Below are 27,844 nucleotides of genomic sequence, written 5' to 3'. Positions count from 1 at the left end.
TTGTAAAACACACACAGATTTTCCTTTATTTCATTGATGACACTGCCCCCACCATCACTCAGATTTTATGTATGTCATGGGAGAGCTTTTTTTTTAAATGTTGTATTTTAAAATCTTTCAGTTGTAACTGCACCACCACCTTCATATTAATGATTGTAAACAGTTCTTTCCCTTGAGAAATACTTATGGGTAAATATTAAATCCTTGAAACAAAAACTTAAACTTTATACCAAACTCTTCATGTAAAAAAAAATTTTTTTTTTTTTTTTTTGGGTACTCTGGATTGAACCCAGGGGTGCTTTACCACTGAGCTATATCCCCAGTCCTTTGTATTTTTTTTACCTTGAGACAGGTTCTCGCTAAGTTGCTGAGGTTGGCCTTGCAATTCTCCTGCTGCAGCATCCCAAATCACTCGGACTTACAAGCATGTGCCTCTGCACCCAGCTCATTTAAAATCTCATATTCAAATTAAGTAAGAATATTGATGGAAACAAATATTTTTCCAACTAATTTTTATAGTTTTGTTAATCTTGGCTACTTCTATGAAAAATGAACACACAAACGTGCCTTTGAAAAAGCCAACACCAAAACTAAAAAAAGTTTTACTTCTGACTGGTAGTACAACTAAGTGAATGAATAGTATACATGCATTAATGGAGGCACTTGAGATCACCCAACCTGTTTAATTTATAACAAAGTCTCCTCATTAAGATTTCGGTACTTATGAAAAATTATCATTAGAATGGTTTCAACTGACAGAAAAATCTTTCTCTGAAGTTGAGTCATCTAGATTAAATATTGTAAAAAAAAAAAAAGTATTACTTTCTTAGTATTTAATTTCTCTGAAGTTAGTAATAAATTAAAAGATCAGTGTGCAGAGAAGTATGATTTCTTAAAAATTGGAAAATATCTTAGTTTTGACTTCATGAAATACATGAGTGCCTCCTGTTTTATTTAGGATTGTCTTAATTGTAAAAATCTTCAGCTTCATTTTATATACTACATGTAGAAAAACATAAACATGACGAATCAGTTTAAATAGAGATGTGATTAAGAATAGTAAAGGACAGGCCAGGCACGGTGATGCCCATCTTCAGTCCCAGCTACTCAGGAGACTGATCACTTGAGCCCAGGGGTCCATAGCCACACTGGGTAACATAGCAAGACTCTATTTCTGGGAAAAAAAAGAAAAGAAGGAGCTATGGTGTTGCTCAGTAGAAGAGTGTTTGTTTGGGGCCCTGGGTTTGAGCCCCAGCACTGAAAAAATTAAAAAAAAAAAAAAAAAAAGTAAAAGATAGCTTCCACAATGTACATAAATTCCAAATACTGGGTATGTAGGGATGTAAACTTTTCGAAATTATTAAACAGTAGGGTGATCCCTCAGTCAGAAACTTGGCTTTATATAAAATGTTTCCATTAAAATTTTAAGTTTTCTTTAAAATAAGAAAAACTTGAAAAGCAAGGCTCCCAAACCAGCTAAGTTAGAAATTGCTTATTTTCTGAATGAAAGCAGCACTGTTTTTAATTTTTACACCACTGAATTGAAAGATTAGGAAAAAACTACAGTAGGTATAGAGAACTGTTAGATCACCTATATTTGAGAATAAACTCTATGTTTACCATCTTCTGCAGCCACTTGCTTCTGCTTTGTCATTCACTGACATTTCAACCCTATCAGCTACTGTATCTTCAGGTGCTGATTGGACATTGCCTTCTGACTGTCCTCCAGTGTAAGTGGGGGTGCTATACTTTAAAAGAATAGATTTAAACTGCATCAGAGGTGCATCTGTACGAACACCCATTGGGTCAAAGTGAGTTCGGCTTACTCGAAAGCCTGCTTGAGAAAGATAGCACAAAAACTTTTTTAACCTGCAATAGGAAAGCAAAAAAGATAATTAGGTTCTTGTATTTTTATTTAAATTGCAATGCTATTAAAATATGATATATACACTTTGCCATTCACTGGTTGTCTTACTTTGGCATGTTCATTCCTTTAATGCTGTGTCTGTGGATGTTATAATAAAAGGGAGGATGTTCAGTACTGACGTCAGTCTTCTGCTTCTTGGCTAAGTTTGTAATCATCTCATTACTTCTTCTCTTTCCTAAAAAACACACAAAAGTTAGCATTCTCTTAAAAATTGTTAGTCAAGGGGCTGGGCTATGGCTCAGTGGTAGAGGACTTGCCTAGCATGTGTAAGGCACTGGTTTGATTCTCAGAACTGCATATAAATAAACGAAAAAAAAAAAAAGGTCCATCAACATTTAAAAAATTTTAAGTCAAATACTTTTATAATTATATACTGTCTCAAGTATAAATCCTCTGACACACCACTTCAACCTATTCAATTTTTTTTCTTCTTCCAGTAATGGGGATTGAACCCAGGGCCTTATGCACGCAAGGGAGGCACTCTACCAACTGAGCTACGCCCCCAGAGCAACCCATCCAAATTTTAATTCTTAAAATGAGATAATTTATTCTAGGTATTTTAATTGTCCCTTACTCATGTAACTTTAACACGATTGCTGAGTCAGAACTTCCTTTCTGCTGGTGCAGTGGCACACATCTATAATTCAGCATCTTGTGTTCAAGGTCAGCTTCAGCAACTTAGTGAAATCCTAAGCAACTTATAGTTGTAGAATGAAACTCAATATAACTATATTTTAAAGTATATACACATCCCACAATAAGAGAAAGGCCATATAATAAATGCTTATGGCTGGAGAATAGGATCTTCTGGTTAATCAAATGGAATTGCCATAAATCATATATTCATGAGCAATTTTTAAAGTATTAGAATAAAATTTAATCTTAATGCTACAACTTTATCATATATAATTTGATTATAGTTTATCATATATAATTTGATTATATAGAGTTTTCCTGAAGGGATTATCACATACTAAAGATGTGAACAAAATACCTGTTGAAATTTGAAATTGTGAAGGCTGATTAAAAAAAGTTTTACTATAGTTTTGTTGTCAGCATAATATGTTGAAAAATCTTTTCCCCGAGTACTAGGAATTGAACCCAGAGGCACTCTATCCTCACTGAGCTATATCCCAAACCCTTTTTAATTTTGAGACAGGGTCTTGCTAAATTGCCCAGCCTTGCCTCAAATTTGCAATCCTCCTGCCTCAACCTCCAGAGTTGCTGGGACAGGTATGTACCATTGCACTCAGCTATCAACACAATCTCTTGTCTTTCCAACTCTCTGCTATATTCCTTTCTGCATGGATAATACACATGTGTACTTACATACATACCTTTTGCAATGTAATCTGTTGGGGTATCATCTGTAGTTTTAATAAATACACCATTTTCTTCTAAAATAAAACAAATGAGAAAGCAGTATTTTACAGATGACATTAAACAATAATTCAAAGTTTAAATAAAAATTTACAAAATTCCATTCTGTTTGTGTGTGTGTGGTGCTGGGAATTGAACCTAGGAGTTTCTGTATGCTAGCAAGCACTCTACCCCTACATTCTATCCCTTTTATTTTTATTTTTTGATACTGGAGATTGAATGCAGGGGTGCTTTACCACTGAGCTACACCCCTAGCCTGTTCTACGTTTTGAGACAGGTTTTCACTAGGTTGCTTAGGGTCTTCCTAAGTTGCTTGGATCCTCCTGTCTTAGTCTCCAGAGCTGCTGGAATCATAGGTGTGTGCCAACACACTTGATCATCTGTAGTGATTTTATGATTATATAGGAGACTCTGTGGCCAAAATAACCTGTAAGAATTACATGTTTTATGTTATAGAATAACATATTAGATATTACATATGTTGTTATATTACATGTTATTCTGTAACAGCAACTTCTTTTCATGGCTTATAAGGACACTAGGATATTTAGTAGGCCCACGTGAATATCAACAACCAGCTATGACTACAAAAGTTTATTTATACTGAGAAGAAAAAAAGTAACTTTACTGAGTGAGAAGTACCTTCTCTTTGTCTCAATGGACAGTACCAACATATTTGGCCATACCATTCCCAGAATTACCTAAAGATTCTCTTTCTAGAAAGTACATACAGGGTAATAAAGTTTATATCTAAAGCTTCTTAGTTCTTTTAATTTAATAAAATTAAAAATAAAAAAGGGAGATTATTTTATAAAATCATATTCATTTCAGGCCCCTAAGAATAAACCTGAAGAAAACTATGTTAAAGAAAACAGGGGCTACAAATATTGGCTCAGTATTATAAGCACCTGCCTACTAGCGTATGTGGTATCCTGAGTTTGCTCCCCATCACCTCAAAAGAAAAGGAAATAAATTATGTTTAGATTCATCAGAGATTTATAGTACACTATTACACTGCTTTTGGTTATCATATCAAAGATAAAAATGATACCAGTATTTTTGATAACCAGTTTATAAGCTATAAGTGTTCAATTATTCACCTTGCTTGTTAGGATTTGAAGATGCATGAACTGAAAACTGGCTTTGAGGAGTACATTCTGATTCAAAGATTAACGTCTTTATTAGGGTTTGAATATCTTCCAAACCATGGTGAAGAGATTCAAATAACATCCTTTTGAGGAATCCAGTATTGAAAAGGGAACTTGACCTAAAAAAGAAATGAATATATAGAGCACTGGGTTTGAGAAATGTTTAATTTGTTTCAAAACGTAAGTCTCCATAATTTAACTACAACTATAATATATAAAAAAATGGGTATTCAAAATATGGGAATTTAATATTAAAAATATTAAAAATAAAATTGTTTATTTTTAATATTGTTTGTTTTCTATTTTCCATATTTTGACTGTTATCAAGTCAGTTCTCTAAACTAGTAGGATCAGCCAAAGGAACTGCATTCACATTAAATCAATAAGAATTTACTAAATTCTCATTAGTTGTACCATACTATGATATATGGGTATGTGTACAGGATATACTAGAATACAATGCTGACCCTATAAAAGCCTATAAATCTAGACAAGATCTGGACAGAAACATAATATACTGCAGAGCTATTTACAGTGCACATTCTAGTCAGTAAATATAATTCTTGTTTGTATGTGATGGTAGGTGGGAAGAAACACATAAAAATTATAGGTGGTGGTGATGTTAAAAAATGGCCCAGGAATGAATGTGGTATGCTTTGCATTTGAGAATCACAGGTATAACTGACAAAATATGAAATTTCAAGTGAGGTAAACCTGGTTTCCAATCCTGGCTTCAGCACTTACTAGTATTCAATACTGCTTTTGAGTCTTGTGTTCTTTATGATGAAATGGAAAATAAATGTTCTCACAAACTTGTTATGGGAATTAAATAAGGTGGCATATGTACAATGCCTAGTATAAAGTATATCCTCAATCCATGCAGCTATTATTATTATATATAAAAGGATATATGATTTTAAAGTGTCAAATGAATGATCAATGTAAGATATATAAAAAGGAATTGAGATATTATTTTGGATCAAAGCACTCAGGAGAGACTTCAAAAGGTCTCGAAGAGGGGATGGGAGAAAGAGAAGGGAGGTATTCTGGATGAGACTAAGGCAGGAACAACAGCTTTGAGTGAGGAAATCATAAGGCATGTGTTAGAACTCAATCTTAGGAGTTAGAACACCTAAACTTCTGGCCCTGATTGTGCAAATAACTATGTTTTGGGATCAGTTTTAGCAGCATTAAAAATGCTGTTCCATAATTTCCTCAACTATAAAATGAGGGAGCTGGGCTAGACGACCTTCCTTCTGGATCCAGCTATCTATTATTCGTAATTTCTCCAGTTCTGAGATCAGTGAGTACGATCACTAAGTTGCAGATGATAGAGGTATGTGAGTACTGCAAGGTAAGGCTGGCTACGTATCTATGGATGCACATATGTATTTACAAGAGATGAAAATAACAGGTATCATCACAAACATGTTTATCACCTGCATCAATTTTTTAGGTTTAGTAGATGGTTAAGCCTTGATCTTGTAAAATAACAAGGAATAAATATGCAATAGTTCATGTCACAATGTTGTTAGCAATTTCCTATTTCTATAAAAATAGTAACAAAAAAGCTTATGATAAGGATTATGATTAAACACAATTAAAGGCTTTAAAAACAGTAACCTGTTACCAATGATTAAAAAAAAAACAAAAATTAAATATCTGCAGCTGTAACCCATTCGAACAGCTTGACCTAAGACAAAGGCAGCCATTTTATGGTTTTCTCACTAAAAACTAATTCCTCTAAGACCTTTTATGATAGTTGATTCTTCCATAAAAAATTATCATGATCATTTTACAATCATGCCCTAGTTCTACAATGATTACTTTTAAAAAGCTTCCTTTTTACTATTTAGAAATGAATTATTTGGTTTGTAGATCATCTAAGCCTTCTTAATGTTGTCACAAACTAAGGAGAACAGTAGAAAAAAATGAACCTTAAGTTCACAGGGGAGAGAAGTCACGGTTCATAGGGTGAGAAAAGTCCTGATTATTTGCCTAGACTTAAAAATTGAACCTAAACTTGTTTGCCTTTTACCACATAATCAAAAGTTCACAATAAATCAATACATAAACCGATTCTGAATATGTGATGCTTAGGCAGGCATACCACAGAGGTCCAAGTTCTATTGCTGTCTTTCCAGGCATGCTTCCATGACAGTTACAGGGCAGCTGTCTATATGGGTTTTCTATTAAAGAAAAGAGAGAGAAGAGAGAAATCAAAGGAGAAATGACTAATGCAAATAGTAGTAATTGTTATATTAATAATAGTTTATGGTTACTATATACTGAGGATCTACTATGTGCCAGGTATTAGGCTAGGTATTTTTATATGTATTTTAAAAACTTAATCCTAATACCTCTCTGAAGGTACTGTAAATTGCAATCATACAGATTTAAGAGGGTTAAAGCTTAAGAGGTTGTGGAAACCAAGCCAAGTGGTTTAATAGACACATAACTGAAAGTAGCTTTTAGTTCCTATACTTTATGAAATAATGTTAAAGAAGGAGAAAGTTTTCAATTCCACAAAAATACTCACTTTATGTGAAAGGTAGATGCATTCTGACAAATGCATATATCTGAACAGCCAATATCACAATCAAAATATAGGCATTTCTTGTAAATGGGAAGAAAATGAGTTACTCTATTTCTATTATAACAGCCTTCACACATATCCAGTCCCCAAAATGTAGGCTAGAAGAATCTAATTCAGTTTGAAGAATAATTAGAGGCTGATAAGGAAAACTGAGGTGGTATTAGCATTACTCTTAAGTTTCCAAAATAGGGGAACACTCTACTAGTGGATTTGAAAATTCTCTGAATGCCAAGTTATAATTTTAACTTTTTCGGGGGTCAGTGCTGGGGTTGAACCTGTGTGATAGGCAAGTGATTTACCACCGAGCTACATCCCCAGGCATCAGAATGATCATTTTATTTTATTATTGTGCTTTGTTTCTTTTTAGGGGAAGGAGGTGGGGGAGAGAAAGGAAAGAGAGAGGGAAGAAGTAGAAGGGAGGGAGATGAGGAGAGAGAAAAGATACAAAACAGTCATTTTTAACTGGAAACTCTCCTCTGTGTGGTGGTGTATGCCTATAATCCCAATGATTCAGGAGGCTAAGGTAGGAGAATGGCAAGTTTGAGGCTAGTCTGGACTACTACTTAGTGAGACCCTAGTCAAAAAATAAAATATAAAGTGCTGGGGTTTGTAGCTTTGTGGTAGAAAGCCCCTGGGTTCAATCCCTAGTCTATCCCCCGCCTCCTCCCAAATAAATGAATGGGAAACTCTAATGTTCCCTAACTACAGACCATTCCTGGGTTAATCATTTGCTTTCTTGGATACATCCAGAACCTTGGCATAATCCTTATGGTAGAAACATATGTCCATAACTTCTTACAGTACTACTGTTATTCAGGTGCAATTAAATGGCATAATGCATAGTTGTTAGACCTTCTTAAAAATATAGTAAGATAAGGAATGTGACAGGATATCCTCTGTTACCACCATCATATAGTACTTGAACAAATGAAAAGTATACTATGCTTGAAGGAAATTTCAAAATCACAGTATCTATTTTCCCTAATTAATGTGATTAAAAAATACTGGGTTATCTACTTTTATGTGTGTGTGGTGCTAAGGACTGAACCCACGAGTGCTCAACTCTGAGATACATCTCCAGCCCTTTTTATATTTTATTTTGAGTCAGGGCCGGTCTTGAACTTGTGATCCTCCTGTCTCATCCTCTCTAGTCACTGGGATTATAGGTATGCACCACCACTCCCAGCTGGATTATTTTTTCCTTAGGAAAAAAAAAAAGAGTGGGGGCAGGGAGGGGGAGAGAGTGGGGGAGAGAGTGAGAGTGAGTGTGTGTGAGAGAGAGAGAGAGAGAGAGAGATCCAATACCAGAAACACTCTAAAACAAACAATTTTGAGGAAACACCGTGGTAACAGACATAAATAAAGCTAAAAATCCTCACTAGTCAGGAGGCTGAAGGAGGAGGATCACTTGAGCCCAGGAGTTCAGACCAGCCTGGGCAACACAGTGAGACTCTGTCCTCTGTCTCAATAAACACTGTGGTCAAGGTATGTGAATAGGTATCTAATCACTGAAACGAAGTAGAAAATCCAGGAACAAATTCAAATACATGTGGAAGTTAGTGTAAGATAAAGAAGATATTCTCAAATTAGTGAAGAAGTGGGCTATTTATTTAATAAAATATAACCTACCTTGAACCACTTAGGAATATGAAAGGTTTAAAGACAGACAAAAATCCAGAATACATAAAAGTATGACTAACTTTAAAACAGCAACAACAAAAAACTCCTGTAGTAAACAAAAAAGATGCAAACCCAAGTAATGAAATGACAAAAAAATATTTTTGACTCATACAAAAAGGGCTAAAATCTAAAATATAAAGAGTTCTTAAAAACTAATATTAAAAAATACCCAAAATTTCTCAAGGTCAGCCCAGGCAACTTAGCAAGATCCCATCTCAAAGTAAAATAAAAAGGGCTGGGGATGTAGCTTAATGGTAGAATGTTTGCCTAGTATATACAAGGCCATGGTTTGAATCCCCAATATTCCAAAACACAAGCAAATAGGACTTAACAAACCAAGAACTTTACCCAAAAAAAAAACCCCCAAAAAACAAAACAAACAAACAAAAAACCCATAAAACTACTATTTCTACGTCCAGAATAGCAAAGAGAAAAACAGCTTTCTGAGGGTATGAGCCACACTTTAGCTAACTTTTCTCTTATATTCTCAGGCCTGGCATATAGTAGAAACTCAATAAATGTTTACTGAATGAACTTTTAAATTTGTATCTTTTATGTTCAGTCAGAAACATGATAATTATTTTTATAAAATTAATGGTTTGTAATAGCCTAGACAAAGGTAATCTGACTTATGTTCCTAAAATTAGTTGACAGCGGAAACTAAGTTATTTCTAGATGTTTCAGTAGAGGGCAGGGCTATAGAGTAAAAACTGTACAGCATGAGAAAATAATTTTAATAAACTCACTCGAACGTCTTGTCTGTTGATCAAAGTAAATCCAGTATAGTAAATAACAAAGTTAGCACTGTAATCTTTAAAATCAAAGGACAATAATATGTATAATTAGGGATGTAATAAAAGCTTTTCATTGGAGGCTTACAGATTATAAATTAAACTTAATACACTGTTGAGATGGACTTGAACTTACTTACCTTCTACCATATTACCATCCTTCTGAAAAATTCTTTCTTCACACCACTGACAATGGATCAGGTACTGAATCTTCTTGGCTGTTTCATCTGCTGAGGTAGGCCCCCTCACAACTCTCACCACCACCAAAACAAAGTGCTCCAGAGCCACTGCAAATAGTACTTCTATGCCTTTGTTGCATCGGGCTGCAGCTCTATTAAAAATTTTTTGAAGTTATTTTGGGGGAGTATTACTTTCTTTTATTTGGCATTATACTGACAATACTATGGGTGGGTTATGGGAAATAAGGGAAAATTCAATTTCTAGTAGCAATGCTTTTAAAAGATCATTACTCTAACTTTATACAAATAGAAATACACAGATAGGAGCTGGGTTGTGGCTCAGTGCAGAGCTTGTCTAGCATATGTGAGGCACTGGGTTCGATCCTCAGCACCACATTAAAAATGGATAAACAAAATAAAGGCATTGTAGCCATCTACAATTAAAAATTAAAAAAATAAAAAAGAAAAAGAAAAAAGAAATACACAGATAAAGAATGCCTGGCAGGGTCTTTGGTCTCTAGACATTTTCCCTTATGATATCCTCTTAGTGGGACTATATGCTCTGGTTTTCAAAGTCAGTTTGTTTCTCATCCTCAACATCAGCTTTTTTTCTATTTTTTTTTCTATAAAATCTTCTTCTAAACAATATATATTTATTGAGTACTGATTATAGACATGAAAGTATGCTAACTGCTGAATATTCAGTGAACAATGAATAATCAAAGTTCTTTTTACCATTAATTACAGATATTTTAGATTACGTTCTACTAGATACACCATTTCTGAATTTGTTGTGTTAACATTTTTTTAAGCATGTGCAGTAAGTCATAGGCAGTATAAAATGTGCATGAGAATTCTGAATTAATTAGGAATAACCCCAAAGGTCTATTAGTTTATGTTTAAAACGAGGTAGGAATTTCCATCTAAATGCTGTGGAACTTGTTTGGGCTAGTAAATGAGTTGATCATTCATTATCTATACTCCTAATGTCCAATTACATTCTTATTCTTCTAGCGTAATATTCTACAAATAATAGGTGCTCAAAAAAGTCTTCCCTTTTTAAACTGTTGTTTCTGCTGAGAAACAACTTCTTATTTTGTAAGATCATTTTGTAGAATAAAGTTTATGTCATCATTTTATTCAAACTATATAAAGATGAAATGGATATAAAACAATGATCCTTTCTAAATCTAAAACATTTTCATTTTGCCTTTCATGCTACTACCTTCTATCTACCCTACATTGTTGAGATAAACATATCTGAAATTAATTTTCACTTACATCTTTTCTTTCTTACTACTTTAATTATTTTAATAACATGTTGGAGAATAAATTGAATATTTCAGGTATAAACTTTTAAATAAGATTTAACAGAACATAAGATTAAAAACACAACAAAGCAAATCAAGATTAGAGATATAGGATACAGAATCTGTATTTCATGTGTATTTTGAAAAATAATGCCTGTAATCCCAGTGACTCGGGAGGCTGAGGCAGGGCCACCCTGAGTTCAAGACCAGCCTCAGCTGGTCCTGATCACTGTAATAAGAACCTGTCTCCAAAAAAAAAAAAAAAAAAAAAAAAAACATAAAAAGAGCTTGGGATGTGGCTCAGTGGGTAAGCACCCCTGGGTTCAATCCCTGGTACCAAACAAAAAGGAAAACATAAGGTAAGCATTCATTTGTAGTATTCTCTCTTTCAATCATTACCAAAACACACTAGGTACACGACTGGCAATCTGGTACCTCGCCACTGCAGCTACGACAATTCTGGCTGCTAATTCCTTGTAATACTCAGTTCGAACAATGTTACATCCATAGTGACGCCGGGCAACGTGTTGTGCCTTGGCATACAAGGAACTGATATCTGTAGAAGTCACTGATACTATGCCAAGGTTTCTTATATTTCTGAATGCAGAATCTAGATAGTTTACTGATGTTCCAAAAGGGTCTAGGTGTCTAAAATCAGAAAGAATATAGACATATTTAAACTCATATTAGTAACCAAAATCACACCACTGTAATTATTTCTAATAAGATTAAAAAGTACTTTACAATCTATTTCAAATACATAATTCTGTTTTTAAAGTAAGTAGTAAAACAGTTATATCATACATCAGACATATAAAACATAAATCAGGCTAAAAAAGAAAAGTTCATCCCAGACATTTTATTTCAAATGCCAGCAAATTCTTATCAAATACTTTAGGCCAATGTAAAAGGCTGATTAATTTAAATAAAGAACAATAAATTATGTTAATTTTTAACAATTCCCCCCATCCATCCCAAAAGTCCAGGTCAGTTTAACAAGTGACATAGCAAATCTTTTTCACTTACATGAAATCAAAAGATCTCAAATGCATCAGTACATTAGCATCCATTTTGGTCACCTTAATATTACCAAGATTTTCTTCTCCTTCTTCAAGAATATCATCACCTTCTTTCTTTTCCTTATTGTCCACCACCACTTTCAATTTATTTAAATGGCAGTTTTCCTGAATCAGTGTCACAGAGTTTTCATTCAAGTCATTAATTGTAACTTTGACTGCATTTCCAAGGTGCTTTGCCCACTGTAATCCCATTATTCCTTAGGAAAAATGGGGAAGAAAACTAGTTTTTAAATTGTAATAATTAAAGAATAAAAACAGTATAAAAAAGAATGTACTTTTATAGATAACTCAAATTCCTTCAAAATTTTAGTATTTTCACCAACAATTCTTATTCTACTTTCTTAAAAAAGTTTCTTGCCAGGTGGCACATGCCTGTAATCCCAGTGACTTGGGAGGCTGAAGTAGGAGGATCACTAGTTCAAAGCCAGTCGTGGGTAGTTTAGCAAGGCCCTAAGCAACTTGGTGAGACACTGTCTAAATAAAATGTAAAAAGGGCTGGAGATGTGGCTCAGTGGTTGAGTGCCCCTGGGTTCAATCCCTATCACCGCCCCCCCGCCCCCCAAAAAAAAAGTTTCCCAAGAAGTTAACACAAAAATTTGCCTAACAAAATTTTAATACTTCTTATAATACTTCATATAAGCCTTGTTCAAATAAATTCTCTATGTACTTTTTAAATATTTTATAGAATTAGGTTGTTAACCCATCACTGGTTTTCTCTTTTCTTACAATGGAACAGTGTTTCAAACAAAATTTTAAAGAGAAACTTGATATATAGTAAGAATAACTGTGGGACTATGGAAGGGAGGAAGGCAGGATGGAAGTTGTCCCAGTGAAGTTTACCCCCACATGCCAAAATGAAAAATAACTTTTCTAGAACAGAATTTTTCAAATATCCCAAAACCATCACTATGAGTTCAAAAGAACTTTATATACATAAGCAAATGATCAAGAATTCAGACCAAGAATGTCCAGCCTCATAGGCTTTCCATACCGACAGAATTAGTCGTAGATAATGGACATAAAAACAACCAGTATGGATTAGAACATCCTCTATGTATTAGAAATAGTGACTGTCTTCTCCATGCATGTGTCTCATAAATGGAAAAAGTTCTTATCTACTGTGTGTTAAGGTCTTTACATGTATTTTCTTTATATTCTCACAGGAAGCTTGTGGGATAAGTTCTAATGTTCTCATTAATACGGCAAATATGCAAACGACAGCTACAAACCCAGATATAAGGTTACAAAGGCACATTAAAAAGAAAAGGCTGAGAAAAATCTTCCTTGGACATCAGCTTTAATGATTTCAGATTAAAAATAAGAGTAAAGAAAAAGGGTATGTAAAGGAAAACATTGGGACAGATTTGAAACAGCAGGTTGGGATCAGATTATGAAGGATATTAAATTGCTCTCTGAGAAGTATGGACTCTAGGCAGTAAAGATAAATGGCTTGTTTGATTGAGAAGTTAACATTATCAATGTAGTTCTTCAGAGGAATGACTGGCAGTAGTATAGAAGAAAAATTGGAGGGAAGAGACAGACTAGAAGACAGGGTACCAATTAAAGACAACTAAAATACACTTGGAAAAGGAGTGAGTTATAGTACCAAAGAAAAATCAAAAGAGATCTGGTGGCTGAGCTGATTTGGAGAGAGTGAAGGGGAAAAGAAGAGCCAAAAATTATTCAAATTTTACACTTAAGTGGCTCAGAAGTGTCAGTTCTTCACTTTTACCCTATTTGCCCTGAGACATTCCTAATGATGGTGTTGGTAGTGGCAGTAGTAACAATAAAATAAAAATAATACTCATCACTTTTATAGCATTTTCTACTTAACAGGTATTGTTCTAATGACGTTAACTATATTAATTTACTTAAATCTTCACTGTCAGAAGGTGCACAGTGGTGGTGTCTCCCCCAGCACTCCACTTTTATACATAAGCAGTACATTTACTGTGGTCATACAAATAGCATCTAATGAAGCTGGGACTTGAAACCAGGTAGTTTGGCTCCACAATCCATGTTTTTCACCAAGGAGAGGAGCTTAGGAAACAGATTCCTTGTGCTTGCTAAGAGCATAATCATATAATCTTTGTGAAGAAAGACTTGGACTGAATACAAGTGGCTTTAAAGAAAGCATCTACTGTTTCCATTATCTTTTCTCTATTGTTAAAAATCCCTTGGGAGGAAGAATGGTCTTAACCTTCAAAATCGAAGGCTAGGCAATGGTTATCACAACACAATGAGTCATCAGTTGCTTCCTGATTATAGTAAATAAGCTTTCTTGAAAAAATAATTTGTAACTGAATCTGACCAAATCACCAATTTACAAAAATACAAGAAAGCAAGGAAGATGTTAGATGAACCATGGTGATACAATCAGCAAAAATCTAGATGATGAGAAACTCTACAGGTCAAAATACCTGTTATATCAACAAATAATTAACACATTCTCTCTCTCTCATAATAAGAGTTAGACATATATAATTAAGACACACATAGTGGTAAAATAAGAGACCTAAACATATCAAGCAATTAAAATATATAGTCTTTGAATTCTGATTTTTTTTTTTTTTTTTGCGGTGCTGAGGATCGAACCCAGCACCTTGTGCTTGCTTACCAACTGAGCTATCTCCCCAGCCCCTTGAATTTTAAAAAATAAAACTGGACATATGTAACTGGTGATATTAAAGAATTATTCTTAATTTTTTAGGTGTGATAAAGTTATTATAGTTTTATTTTTTAAAAGTCCTTATCTTTTAGACATCCAACTTAAATATTTACATGAAATGTACATCCATGATTTATTTCATATTAATGGGGACTAAGCAATTGAGGTGAGGTATGGGGACACAGATAAAACAAGACTGAATATGAGTGATTATTTCTGAAGTGAGTAATAGATACATAGGGAATCATTAATCATACTCTTTGATTTTGTATATATTTAAAAATTTTCATAATAAAGAAATAAAATTTTCCCTCAGATCTTTTTTAACATCAAAACATTTTATTAGTCATATACATTTTCTAGAAAAAGATACTGTACAAATCTGATTAAAAAAAAAATGGGATTCCAAGAGAGCTTCCTTCCTTACCAGTGGCTCCAAAGGCATCTAGACATTCCAACGGTTTTCGTTCCTCAGCCAAAGCAGCCAATGTACAGAATATCAGCTGACTAGAAGGAAGTAATATACAGGTAATTTTATGAGACTATGGCTTCATCATCGTAGATTTTATTTCATTTAAGAGAAGTGAGAATGGGGGGTCTCTAGTTACTGTACAAACTTTTTTGAAAAGAGACCCAATAAAATATATCCCCAATTTAATAGTATAAGATCTAAAAATTTATGAAATTAAATTATGAATTCATCTGGGTTCTATTTAATAAGACTTTCTTCATGTACCTATTAATAAAACTTGCCCACAAAAGCACAAACCTATTCATTAATTATATAAAATTAGGCCAATTTTACTTTCTGACAAAAAACAAAACAAACACACATATACACACAAAGTAAATTAAAAAAAAAACTGGCTTGGTAGAAAAATAATCATTTTTGAGAAAAACGTTAAAATAGATGATTTTCATTCTTCATCTACAGTTTAATACATTAGAACATAGAGGTTAATAGAAGGTACATCTGTAATGATTCAAAATATCCCATAACCCTTTTTTTTTTCCCAATTTATCTTACCGGTTTAGTTTCATTTTGGGATTAAAATAGGAATCTGTTTTCTGAGGTATAGAATAGTTAGGACAAACTTGTACATCTGTGTCTGCTTCTTTCAAAATTTCAGTAGTTGGTTTAGCAGAAGCTAAGAAGGAAAAAAAAAAGATTTCAGGGAAATACAAAGTTTTTCTAAACATCTAAAAAATATATATACTTGAAAAATAACTACTGTTTTGTATTAATGCAAATAGTTGGGGAGATATTAAAACCAAAAAACCTGATTTATTCATCACTGTCTCCAAAAAAATGTTGCACTCAGGTTAAAGGATCTGATGAATGAAAGTGTATCACTTAAAAATATTTTTTTAGCTGTCAGTGGACCTTCATTTTATGTATATGCAGTGCTGAGGATCAAACCCAGCGCCTCACACATGCTAGGCAAGTGCTCTACCACTGAGCTATAATCCCAGCCCAAAATCTTGACTTCCTAGCAAAGCTACATATCTATATTGTGATTATCGAAGGCTATTCACTCTAAGATACCTTCATGATTCATCAAACACAACATTGTATACGTTGGCTGCTAAATATATTTTATGGTGGTGTAATTGTTAGAAAATGAGTATGAGCACCTCTGTATGGTTGCATTCTACCAGCCAGCATAGCTGAGTAAGAATCACTATGTTGTCTAAGAGCTGGTGTGGTGGTGCTGCAGGCCTGTAATCCCAGCGACTTGGGAGGATCAGGCAGGAAGGTTGAGAGTTCATAGCCAGCCTCAGCAATTTAGCAAGGCCCTAAGCAACTGAGTGAGACCTAGTCTCTAAATTAAATACAAAAAAGGGTGGGGATGTGGCTCAGTGGTTAAGTGCCTCTGGGTTCCCTGGTACCCCAAAAAAAAAAAAAAAAAAAAAAAAAGAATCACTATGTTTCCTGATCATGCTGGACTTTAGATACTTTCTCATATTATTATTTTAAATCATAAATGACATTCTATCAAGTAATGAAAAAATGATTCTATACAATATACATTAGAATCCTTCAGCTATAAACTCAAATGAAATACTGATGTGCATATACGTGCATGTTTTAAATATCAAGAAATAAGGCATAAAATGTGTAGGGAAAAAAGAAATGAGATCCTTTATGTCTGAATTTCTTGATAACATTACAATCAGAACATTAAATGTTGACTCTATTCCTCTTATAGTGCTGAGCAACAGGATATATATATTAATACATATCCTTCTGAAGAGGCATGTCACATCTCACAATATTTGTCTTTCTCAAATGATGTTTTGTGAGAAAATTATTAAATTATTTCAGTGACTTTTTTTTTTTTTTTTCCAATTCTTGAAAGAATGGTACATAATACCACACTAGCTGGACAGAAGTCAATCACTAAATACAATGGAAGCTTTTGGCCAGAAGGGCTTAATTTAATTCCTTAGAAAAGCTAACAAGTTACTAATGAGTTGATTATCAGATAGGAAAAAGGTTTATATTTCATGCTACATTCTTTTTCCAATGTAAATATAACAGTTTTTTACGTAATATTTGTTACCAAAATATAGTTCTATAATTTTTCATTAAGATACCTATATTTACTTGAGTGTCACTTGCGTTTTTTTTACACCATTAATTAAATATATCTGTTGAGAATAGCTGAATGTTACTGGAAACCTCCCAGAAAGAAAACAAAATGTAAAGTAATGAATTGGTAGTTAACCGAATTATTTCACTAAATCTGTATTTTATCTGCCTACAGTCTGGAAAAAAAAAATAACAGGACCACTATTTAAAGATATACCTGTTAATATGTTAATGAGTTGCTCAACTTACCAGCAGTATACCTGGATTTAGTCTCTCCTTTATTCACATGGCGCCTAACATGTCCTAGCATATCAGTCCTTCTGGTGATTGTTGCTGAACAAATGATACAATGATAATGGGCTCCCATTTTACTGGATATCTATCAAACAGAAGTTAAATAAGTTACTATGACAATTAAACAGAAGTTTGAAGTTGAAAATATGTTAGTATCTTGGGTTAAATGGTATAGAAGTTAATGATAGTTTTGCCATATGACTATTAAAAGGATCTTAACTTCCTTCCGAAATTTACTTTTTCTTTGGTGGCTTGGGGGTGCTCCAGGAATGGAACCCAGGTGCGCTTAACCACTGAACTACATTCCCACCCCTTTTTATTCTTTATTTTGAGAGAGGGTCTCACTAGGTTGCTTACAGTCTCTCTAAGTTGCTGAGGCTGACTTTGAATCTTAAGATCCTCTTGCCTCAGCCTCTCAAGCTGCTGGGATTATAGGCATGTTTCACTGTGCCCGGCTCCTTACTAAATTTAGTTTTCTAGTTTTCCCCATTCATTCTATTCAGGAAATCATTGTATTGTATTTTCTATAAGCTGCACTTACAAATGCTAGCAGTTGTATGCTGGTAAATGTTTAATGGCTCTTCAAGAAAATAAAGCCCTGACTTAAGTATTTGCAAATTTCTATGGTATATCATACCATGGCCATTTCAAGTCATAACTGTGACAGATTTCAGGATACAAATGTAATATCACTGAATGTGAATTTGAGGAGAGATGTGCAATATCATACCTTCATAAAGTATTATCCCCATGCAGATGTAAATAACTTTAAGGGCACAGATAGTGAAATGTAGAAAAATAATTAGGAATAGTGAATTCTGAATATTCATTAGCTCTTTTTAATTAAAACTTTAACATTTCAGAAAGTTTCTTGATTCTGTCAAACTTAAAAGTACAAAGAACATGGGGGCAGTGAATATGAATTTGAAGCATACTAAGTTATTTACTAACTCATAGAAATTTAAAGCTTCTATACCATGATCAAAATTTATTTTAAAAGACAAATTATTCTCTAAATTCTCCACTCCAAAATTGGTAAATGGTTTTAATTTTCATTTTGAACACAAGAGCAATTTACTTAACTGAAATTAAAAACTATAAAATGAAAAGATCAACCCAGCAAGTTTTTTTAAATAAATCTCATTTTTCTCTTTATGATCATCTGAAAGCACTCACATGCAGAATTTTAAAGTAAACTATATTACTGAACATGAGCATTTTAGTTAAGTCAGGAATCACTTCTTGGCCTTTTGGTTAAGATCAAATGTAGTTCTAAAGCAAATAAAAAAACTGTACTTTCTTAAAATATTAAATTCAAAAATAAAAAATATAACATCCAATTACCTGCTCTCCAATAACATTTGGTTTTACTGGTCGACAAGGTAAATGACAGATGCACATCCTGTAACCTAGAATGAAGAAGGTCTGGCTGTCACATCATTTGTTCATTAAATAGTCAATTAACATTATCAGTAAATATTACATGATAAAAATAATTGGGATTATCCTTGTATTTGGGATAGACAGACAGATAGAAGTCATTGTTTCTTTGAAACTCAGTTTAATCATATATTCCCTGCTGCCTTAACTTTTTCTTAGGCGTCATCTTCTTTGTCTCATGCTATATTTACCATTATATAGACTTTTTCATTTATGATATGGCACCATCCTGATTCTTTTCCCACCATTCTTAATCTTCTTTACAATATCTACTCTAAAATGCAGATACTGCTTAGGCTCAATCATCTGTGTGACTTTTTATTTTTATTTTTTTTTTTTGGTAACTTTTAACTTTTTTCATGATTCCAATTCTTTGACTTATGGGAAGGAATCCCAAATTATAGTTCTATTTACTAACTCATCCCTGAGAGCCAGATTGCTATTTCTTTTTCTTTTTTTTTTTTTTTGCGGTGCTGGGGATCAAACCCACCACCTTGTGCTTCCAAGGCAAGCACTCTACCAATTGAGCTATCTCCCCAGCCCTAAGATTGCTATTTCTAATGATTAAGGATCTTTGGTGAATGACCTGATCAGTATCTCAAAAGGTACTTGTCAAGCCTAAATTTATCCATCCCCCCCCCCAACCCCCGATGCTAGAATGAACCCACGGCTAGGGAAGTGCTCTACTAGTGAGCTACATTCCCAGTCCCTATCAATTCCTCTTGAACCAGGATTCTTACTTTTTTAATCAATGATAATGACTTAAACTCTCTTCTAACTCAAAGCTTACAGGTCATCTCTCTTTTCTTATAGCTTACATTCACTCATCATTCACTCATTTCTCTTGTGTATGCTGAAAATGTCCCAGGGGAAGGGGCAAGGGGAAGTGCCCCAGAACTTGCTCTTCCCATTAGTATGTAAACCTATGATTATCTCATTCAATTTCAAGACTTTGAATACTACCTGTATTTTGACAACTCCCCAAAATATATCTCTAGCCCTAACCTCTGCCTGAAACTCCAGATTCATAACAGCCTATAGGATATCTGACATCTACATTTAGATGCAGCTCTACCTTTAGATGATTAAGTCTGACGTCCTGGCCTTCTTCCCTTTATCTGGCCCTAATGTAATTGTCTCTAGCTCAGTAAAGAACAACTCCATTTTTCTAGCTGCTCAAGTCCTAAACCCAAGCAATTCTTGGTTTTCTTTTTCTCACATCTCATATCCATTCCTTTAGCATATATTGTTGTTTCCACCTTCAACATATTTATCAGTTTCTTTGAAGCTTGCTCACTAAGACAAAAACTAGTGTATCTTAATATCTACCATAGCACTACCATGTGAAAGAACCCAACAGCCTAATAATATACATGAAAAAATTCACATCCATGAGTAAGTAAAGAAATACCATCAGCCACTCAGGAGAAGAAAATAACTTGGAGGAGACCAAATCTAAAGGATAAACAATGTCCCAAATAAAGAATATGAATGACATCTTTTTAATTAAAATGAGAACTTTCCTTTTTGCTAAGAAACCAATATGGTATACTATATGTTCTTATATATAAACTTAAAAAAAAGACAGAATGGGCAAGGCACAATAATGCACACCTGTAATCCCAGTGGCTCAGGAGACTGAGGCAGGAGGATTGGGCGTTTAAAGCCAGTCTCAGCAACTCAGTGAGAACCCATCTCTAAATAAAATACAAAATAGGCCTGGGGATGTGACTCAGTAATTGAGTGCCTGGAGTTCAATTGCCAGTACCGAAACAACAAGAAAAAAAAAGAATGGTTCTGGAATGAGGCTCTAATTCCCTTTTCCCTAAATAACTAGTGATATCCTTTAACTAGTACTACTAAGAAAATAGTTCTGGCTTTTTTTCAGGGTGTCTCATACTAACTGTTTCATCTAGTTTGGTTGAAACTTCAGACAACCATGTTTAACAATTTCTATGCTCCCATAATCATACACATACGTATACATACACACAGAGAAAAAAGATAGTTATTTTGGTTTTTTTTTTGGGGGGGGAGGACTTCTTTTATTCAAATGGAATCTTATAAAATCTTCCCTATGTATTTTTGTTTTCACTAGTAGTCTACTGTGGAAATACTTCCAAGTTAGCTGGTATATACAGAATGTACTCTTTTCAATGGGTCCACTATATCTCACGGTATGTATATAGCATAATTTAGTCAACCATACCTTTTATTTTAATTGTAAGCTTTTGTCACTAAGTACATAGTGCAATGAATACCCCTGTACATCAATCTATCCTTGTACATCTATGTTTGTTCATTGATCCTGTCATTTCTACGGCATTTATAGGAGAGAAACTGCCTATTGTGTATTTTAAATTTTAAAAGATATTGCCAGATCTTTTTCCAAAATACATAATTCACTTAATTCACTATCTCAGAATCTAGAAAGTCTTTTAACTTGATAAAATCTTGTTTTTGTCCTGCAACTTTAGTCTTTTCCTTATGAGTCCTCTTGTTAAATTTATTCTGTCAAATTGCATCATTTTTCTTTATATAATTGGTGTGGAGGGGCTGGGGTTGTAGCTCAGTGATAGAGAGTGCTTGCCTAGCATGTGTGAGGCACTGGGTTTGATTCTCAGCATCACATTAAAACAACCACCACCACCACCATCAAACGACAACAACAACCAAAAAAACCAAATAAATAAAATAAAGGTTAATTCTTAAAAAAAAAAATTGGTGTGATTTTTTTATTTTTGTGCCCTAATTTTATCTAGAATAGAGAAAGGCAACGATTTTTGAATATTTATCTTAAACTCCAGCATAATCTGAGTACTCTTAACTCTAGCTTTTTTAAGCTATCACATAGAAAAAAAATGAGATCTTTTAACATTTAAAATTATTTTATTGTTTTGGTACATTTACTTTGTCTTCAAAAACATGTGTAAAATGGTAGTTGTTTTACTACTAATTTTTTAAAACATTGTTCAATAAGCAACATGGACTCCCAGGGTTAGAGTACCCCATATAGAATAGATGCTTTCATGTTTGTGTACCTAGTATCATTTGTATCTATTGCCTATAGAGCTATTAAACATATTAAATGGAAGCCACTAAATCCTTCATAATTTTGAACTAAAAATGTTTGACCATGTTCATGATAAAATTCCAAGACTGGTAACAAGTAATGAATTTCATGTATGTCACTTAGCAAGCACAAAAATACTAACCTTCAAATTCAACTGAGACTTTCCAGTGTAAATTCTGAAGATGACGACGAAGCTTATGACTATTACAAGCTCTGAATTTTTCCTTAGGGCACAATGGACAAGCTTGTTTGTTTCCTGAAAAAGTAATGAGACCCAGTAATGCACAGACTATACCAATTATTAATGCATGGATTAAGCTACAAAAGAGGCAAAAGTAAACTTTTCCATGCTTCCCTCCTACTGCTTAGTCTTAAATATAGGGATAAGTCATTATTCAGGACCCAAGTTGTAGTTCACAATGATGGTGGCAAACGATCATTGATTTTTTTTTTTTTTTTTTTTTTTTTAAACCTTATAATTCTCCTTTCTGTGGTGAGCTGATGTCTGTTGCCACTAGGAACAGAGAAGTTGAGAAAGTGATACACGTATGCACCATTCATCCCTTCCTTAGTTAACACAAAGAGTTTGAAAAATGGAAGAAGGAAGTGAAAGAATAGATGAAATAATTGTTATTTGACGGGGTGGGGTGAAACATGTTTAGAACCACTATATCCTGAATTTCACTCTATTACTGAAATTTCACTCTATTACGGAAATGAACATATAGGTTCATTCTTCTTTATTCACATATTCCTGAGAAGATAATGGATCATCAACATAGAAGCCTTAATTAGAAATCCAATGGCTCTCAAATAAAAACTTTTATAGTGTACAAAAGAATTAATCTTGAATTCAACATTAAAGCAATACAAATACAGAACTAAACAGTAACTCATTTAATTTTTTAATTTAACAAATCTTTCACATATAGCATTTTACAAGAATAGGTACAATTCAGCCAGGTGTAGTGGCACACACCTGTAATACCAGTGAGGCTGAGGCAGGGGGACTGAAAGTCTGAAGTTGCCTGGAAAATTTAGCGAGAACTTGTCTCAATATAAAAAATGAAAAGGGCTGGGGATATAGCCCTGGGTTCACTCTCCAATTTAAAAAAAAAAAAAAAAAAGGCACAATTTTTTTTTCATATACACTGCCTACTTCAAAAAAAACATGAAGTGATATTAGCAGAGGAGAAAGAGGAGTGAAGCACTGACAATGCTGTAGAATGCTCCAACCAGCCCTATACTACCTGTCTTAGAGTTTCTTTTATATATTATTTAAACTGCTATTTTGGGGATCTCAATGTAATTTCTAACTTATGGAATACACAGCCCTGCAAGTTCAAGATATTGTTATTTCCCTGAGGAGTTATGAATTAATTTATTTCACAGCATCTTTGCACAAAAAATGCTACCAATTTCCTGAATAAAAGTTTCAAAATTTTAGTACTATTCTAGTTAAATAGCAACAAGTCTATTCTCTCTCTCTGTTGCAGTGCTGGGGATCCCAGGGCCTTATCCATGCTAAGCATGTGCTCTACCACTAAGCTTTACTCTCAGCCCTTAAACAAGTCTATTCTTAGCAAACTGTTTTCATCAGCTGAAAGATGACAACCTAACAGAAAGTAATCGGCGGAGGGAGGAGGTAGGGACACAACCCAAAACATTGATAATCAACATACCTGCATCAAGATTATCTGAGTTCAACGAATTGGCAGAATCAAAATCCCCTTCAGTTACAAAAGCTAACTTCTCCAGATCACCAAGCTGCCTTTGAATTGAGATGTGTCTCTCTGAAAAGAAATTTGAGATACAAAAAGTATTTTTAACAATTTGTTTTCTAGTTTCATGACAGCAGAGAAGCCCAAAAAGTGTCTATAAAAGAGAAATGCTCAATACTAAGCATTACCAACAGTTGCAAACATCAAGAAAAGACTACTGGATTTAGTATGTAGCATGTCTGGTGACCTTCAAAAGAGCCTTTGTGAGGTATTTGGGAGTAGAAATGAGATTGGAAGGGGAAGGAAATACAGAAAATCAGTGTAATTATTTTTTCAAGAATTTTGGCAGAAAAAGATGAAATTTTAATTTGCTTTTTCTTTCTAAGGATAGAGAGACCTGAATATATTTGCATCTCAAACAAAAGGAAAATTTATAAAGTGGGAGCTGAATATATCTCCATATGCTAAATGAAAAGCTCCAAAAGAAATAGGAGACAATGTAAACCGTTACGTTAAACAATTTTTGACAACTCTGACATTCTCAACTATTCCTCTAAGAGCTTCACTCTCAGTGCATTTGTTCACTCATTTGTATAATTTGAAAAAAATTTTTCCCCATGGTACTAGGGATTGAACTCGGTCTAAAACACTTCGGCAAGCCTCTAGCCCCGAGATGTGCCACCAGTCCTTTTTAAAATTTTATTTTGAGAGTCTAAGTGGCCCAGGCTGGTCTCAGTTTGCTTCAGCACGTAGTGAGATTACAAGCATGTGCCACCACACCTGGTTCATTTATATAATTTGTGTTATTGTCTGTCTTCCTCACATTATCAGCAATAAGGTAGGGGCTATGCCTTATTCATCTTCCTGCTGGTATAGTGGCTAGTGCAGGAGCTTCACAAAGTATGCACTGATGTCTGTTAAACAATTAAAAAAAATCATTGGGAAAGAAACAGGAGCACATTGCATCAATAATTTTGGAATCAATTCAGCACTATCAAACATTCCTGTTTATTGAAAAGATGTTTTTCCACTTTATTTTAAAGTGAGTGGAAACAAAGAGCAACAAACATTAGTTAACTTCTTATACTAGGTATTATTCAAATGACTTTTAATGAGGTATAATTGCCAAAATCAGACAAATTTTTTTTTGTTTGATTAAACAAAGTTTTAATTGGTAGGTTAGGCCAGGCACAGTGGTGCACACCTATAATCCCAGCAAGTTGGGATGCTGAGGCAGGAGGATCACAAGGTTGAGGCCAGCCTGGGGAATTTCTTGAGACACTGACTCAAAATAAAAAGGGTTTGAGATGTAACTCAGTGGCAGAACACTACTAGGTTCTACTCACAGTACCACAAAAACAAATAAAAATATAAAGTAAATTTATAGGTCAGACATTAATAGTCAGGAAATGACTGTGCATAAACCATGTCATATTTGTAACAATAAAAACTTTTGGCTTTCATAGTTCAAAGATCTGTGTATGTGAAACAAGATAACACCACATAAAAATGTGCTTATTGAAATTATTCTGTTAAAAAAAGAGAAAAGACCTTGGTAAGTTAGAAAACAGAAAATCCTGTGGTCCACCATTGAAGAAAACTGCCGAAGATCTAAATATTCATGATATTCCTATAAACATCTCTGAAATCACTTTCTGGTTTAAAATAGATATCATACAATCTGTCTTTAAATCAGCTAACTTGTTTTTTGTAACACACTAATAATGCAGAAGTCAATAGGCAAACCTCTTGTTAAATCAGATGAGTCCAAGTTGCTAGGCTGTTCTTGAACAACTTCTTCTGTTACTTTTTCCTCAATTTTCAATTCTATTTCAGAAACACCATCTTCATCTTGCCTAGTTATGACTGGCTTGGAAGGACTAACTAGACTGTCTAAAAATAATTTAAAAAATGTGATAATATGAATTTTAGTTCTAATGCAATTCAGTTTCTCAATCATCAATTTGTCCCAGTAATGCATTTTCAGGTTACTTAAACGGTAGATGTACGCATTTTTTAAATCACATACTTATACATTTTTAAAATACATAAGTAAATACTAAAATGTTTAAGGCATTCTTAATGGTGGGGAGGTAGAGAAACACACATTCCCTAAAGCTGTTGAATTACTTCTGATTAACTTAATGAGATACAATCTATAGCTGAGGTAGGACTATTTAGCCAGGAAAGCGTAACACCCGCAAACACACATCAGAGCCAGAGGTGAAGGAAAAACAGATCTTACATTGAATTTACAATTCTGACCCTATAAGGAGGGGCCTACCTCAGGCATGTCTTTCCAAAGATCAGCTCTACTTTATCTGCTATAAGTTACATGTTGTTTTAAAGCTGCAAAATCATTCTATTAGTCTATAACTGTTCAAGTGGTTTTTAAATTTTTTGGTACCAGGGATTTAACACAGGAGTGCTTAACCACTGAAACACAACCCCAGCCCTTTTTATTTATTTATTTATTTTTTAAATTGTGAGACAGGATCTTGCTAGGTTGCTGAGGCTGGTCTCCGACTTGCTATCCTGTTTCAGCCTCCCAAACCGCCACAGGGCCCCGCTTATTCAGGGGTTTTATAAACATTAAAAGCAAAACTGCGCTAGAAGTAGTAAAGATGAATTAATGTAAGACAGTTTAAGTGATAATTTAGAAAAGAGTATAAAGTTCAGTTTATGCGACACAAAATAATTTGTTGAAGAAACTAAGTCTTAGATGTCACGTAAAAATATTTAGAAGATCCTTATAGAAGTATTAATCATCAATCTTAAATTCCTACATGATCCAATAAACTACCACTTAGAAAACACGCAAGCACATTCAGAGCACGATAATATGGGCTATCTTCTACAGCTGACTTCTGATGGGCTGTTGAGATGCACAACTCAACTAGCATTTATGTGTGAAGGCAGACATACATGACTGAGTAGACTCCCAAACAACTCATTCGCTTCAAATTCTTTATAGAAGCAAGTTGCTCAAGAAAATGAAATAATGAGACAAGCCCACCGCCTTGTGCATGTCAAGGCAGAAAAACTGACAGTAGTAGTTTCTAAGTCTTGGCAGCTAGGATCTACTGTAGGCTGCCCCAGTTACCATGTCACGCTTGAAAGGACTTAGTTAAGCCCAGGAGAAGAGGCTGAGAGGGAAGCTACCAAATTATGTATAACTTCCTTTGCTGTACCATAAAAATTCCTCTTCAACGAAGAAGGCTTTAACCTTATTATTTTCTTCTACCTGCAGCACCCCGGGCCTCCACATATCCTTCATGGTAACGTCCTCCAGGTTTACGGCGCCTTCTTTCATTCAGTACCGCTGTTTTATCCTTACCCGCTACACCGGTCTCGCCTCCCCCACCTCGCGTTTCTCTAAACCTGCTTTTCCCCATAAAGACCCTTCCCTACTCCCCAGTAAGGAGCGCTTTCTCGCTCCTATGCGGCAGAAAGATCTAGGCCTCCGGCACTTACTGCTTTCAGCCTCCTCAGGGGCAGAGGCTAGGGACGGGGACAGGGCTGGTGCCTGGGCCAGGGCAAGGGCTGGGGCTGAAGCCGAGGCCGAAGTCGGAGCCGAATCTGGGGCGGGAGCTGGGACCCGAGCCGAGTCCGGGGCCGGGGTCGGGACCCGGACCTGGGCCGCCTCCTCCTGCAGGGGTAGCAGCTCCTCCTCCGCCATGTTCTCCATAGTTACCGCCTCCGTGCCAGGCCCGCCCGGGGACTGGGAGGGGCTCTCGGCGGGGCGAGAGAACTGACGTTAATGCCCACAGGGCTGGATCCAAGGAGTGGGGAAGCAAACGGGGAGGGCGAGACGCGTGCAATGGACAAAAGACGAAGGACCAGTGACCCGATCCTGCCAGCAGGAACAGAAAAAGCCAAAGGCAGCGACTCGAAAACCCATCGGCTTCCCGTTCCTCGAGGCGTTACGACGCCACCACAGACTGCGCAGAAGCGTGCCGACGCCG

At 34.7% G+C, this 27,844-nt stretch overlaps 1 protein-coding gene across 4 annotated transcripts; it reads right to left on the bottom strand.

The window, feature by feature from the left end:
- On the bottom strand, positions 1-27,783 carry TRMT1L (tRNA methyltransferase 1L). 4 transcript variants are annotated; one of them, XM_079108025.1, is made up of 16 exons: positions 27,354-27,783; positions 25,626-25,772; positions 23,841-23,951; positions 22,301-22,414; positions 18,990-19,054; positions 17,601-17,730; positions 15,786-15,906; positions 15,186-15,265; positions 12,038-12,287; positions 11,447-11,659; positions 9,663-9,853; positions 6,566-6,644; positions 4,408-4,574; positions 3,257-3,324; positions 1,976-2,097; positions 1-1,869 (listed from the first exon to the last, which is right to left on the bottom strand). In XM_079108025.1, exons 1-16 carry the CDS (start codon positions 27,565-27,567, stop codon positions 1,617-1,619), a joined length of 2,325 nt encoding a protein of 774 aa, XP_078964151.1. In that variant the 5' UTR covers positions 27,568-27,783; the 3' UTR covers positions 1-1,616. The 4 variants fall into 4 exon arrangements, with proteins under 4 accessions (XP_078964151.1, XP_078964152.1, XP_078964153.1 ...); XM_079108026.1 differs by having other exon boundaries at positions 1,976-2,102; positions 3,265-3,324; XM_079108027.1 differs by lacking the exon at positions 25,626-25,772.
- Between the last annotated feature and the right edge of the window lie 61 nt (positions 27,784-27,844).

The sequence above is a fragment of the Sciurus vulgaris genome (assembly GCF_902686455.1).
Source record: "Sciurus vulgaris genome assembly, chromosome: 12".
In the NCBI taxonomy this organism is placed as follows: Eukaryota; Metazoa; Chordata; class Mammalia; order Rodentia; family Sciuridae; genus Sciurus; species Sciurus vulgaris.
This window is presented reverse-complemented; position numbering and strand designations above follow the sequence as displayed.

Coding starts and splice junctions, on each gene's coding strand:
- TRMT1L (XM_079108025.1), bottom strand. CDS start 27,567: ATGGAGAACATGGCGGAGGAGGAGCTGCTACCCCTGCAGGAGGAGGCG. Junction 3,325..4,407: donor TTCAAATCCTAACAAGCAAG/GTGAATAATTGA, acceptor GTTTTATTTTAG/AAGAAAATGGTGTATTTATT. Junction 1,870..1,975: donor AAAGGAATGAACATGCCAAA/GTAAGACAACCA, acceptor TTCCTATTGCAG/GTTAAAAAAGTTTTTGTGCT.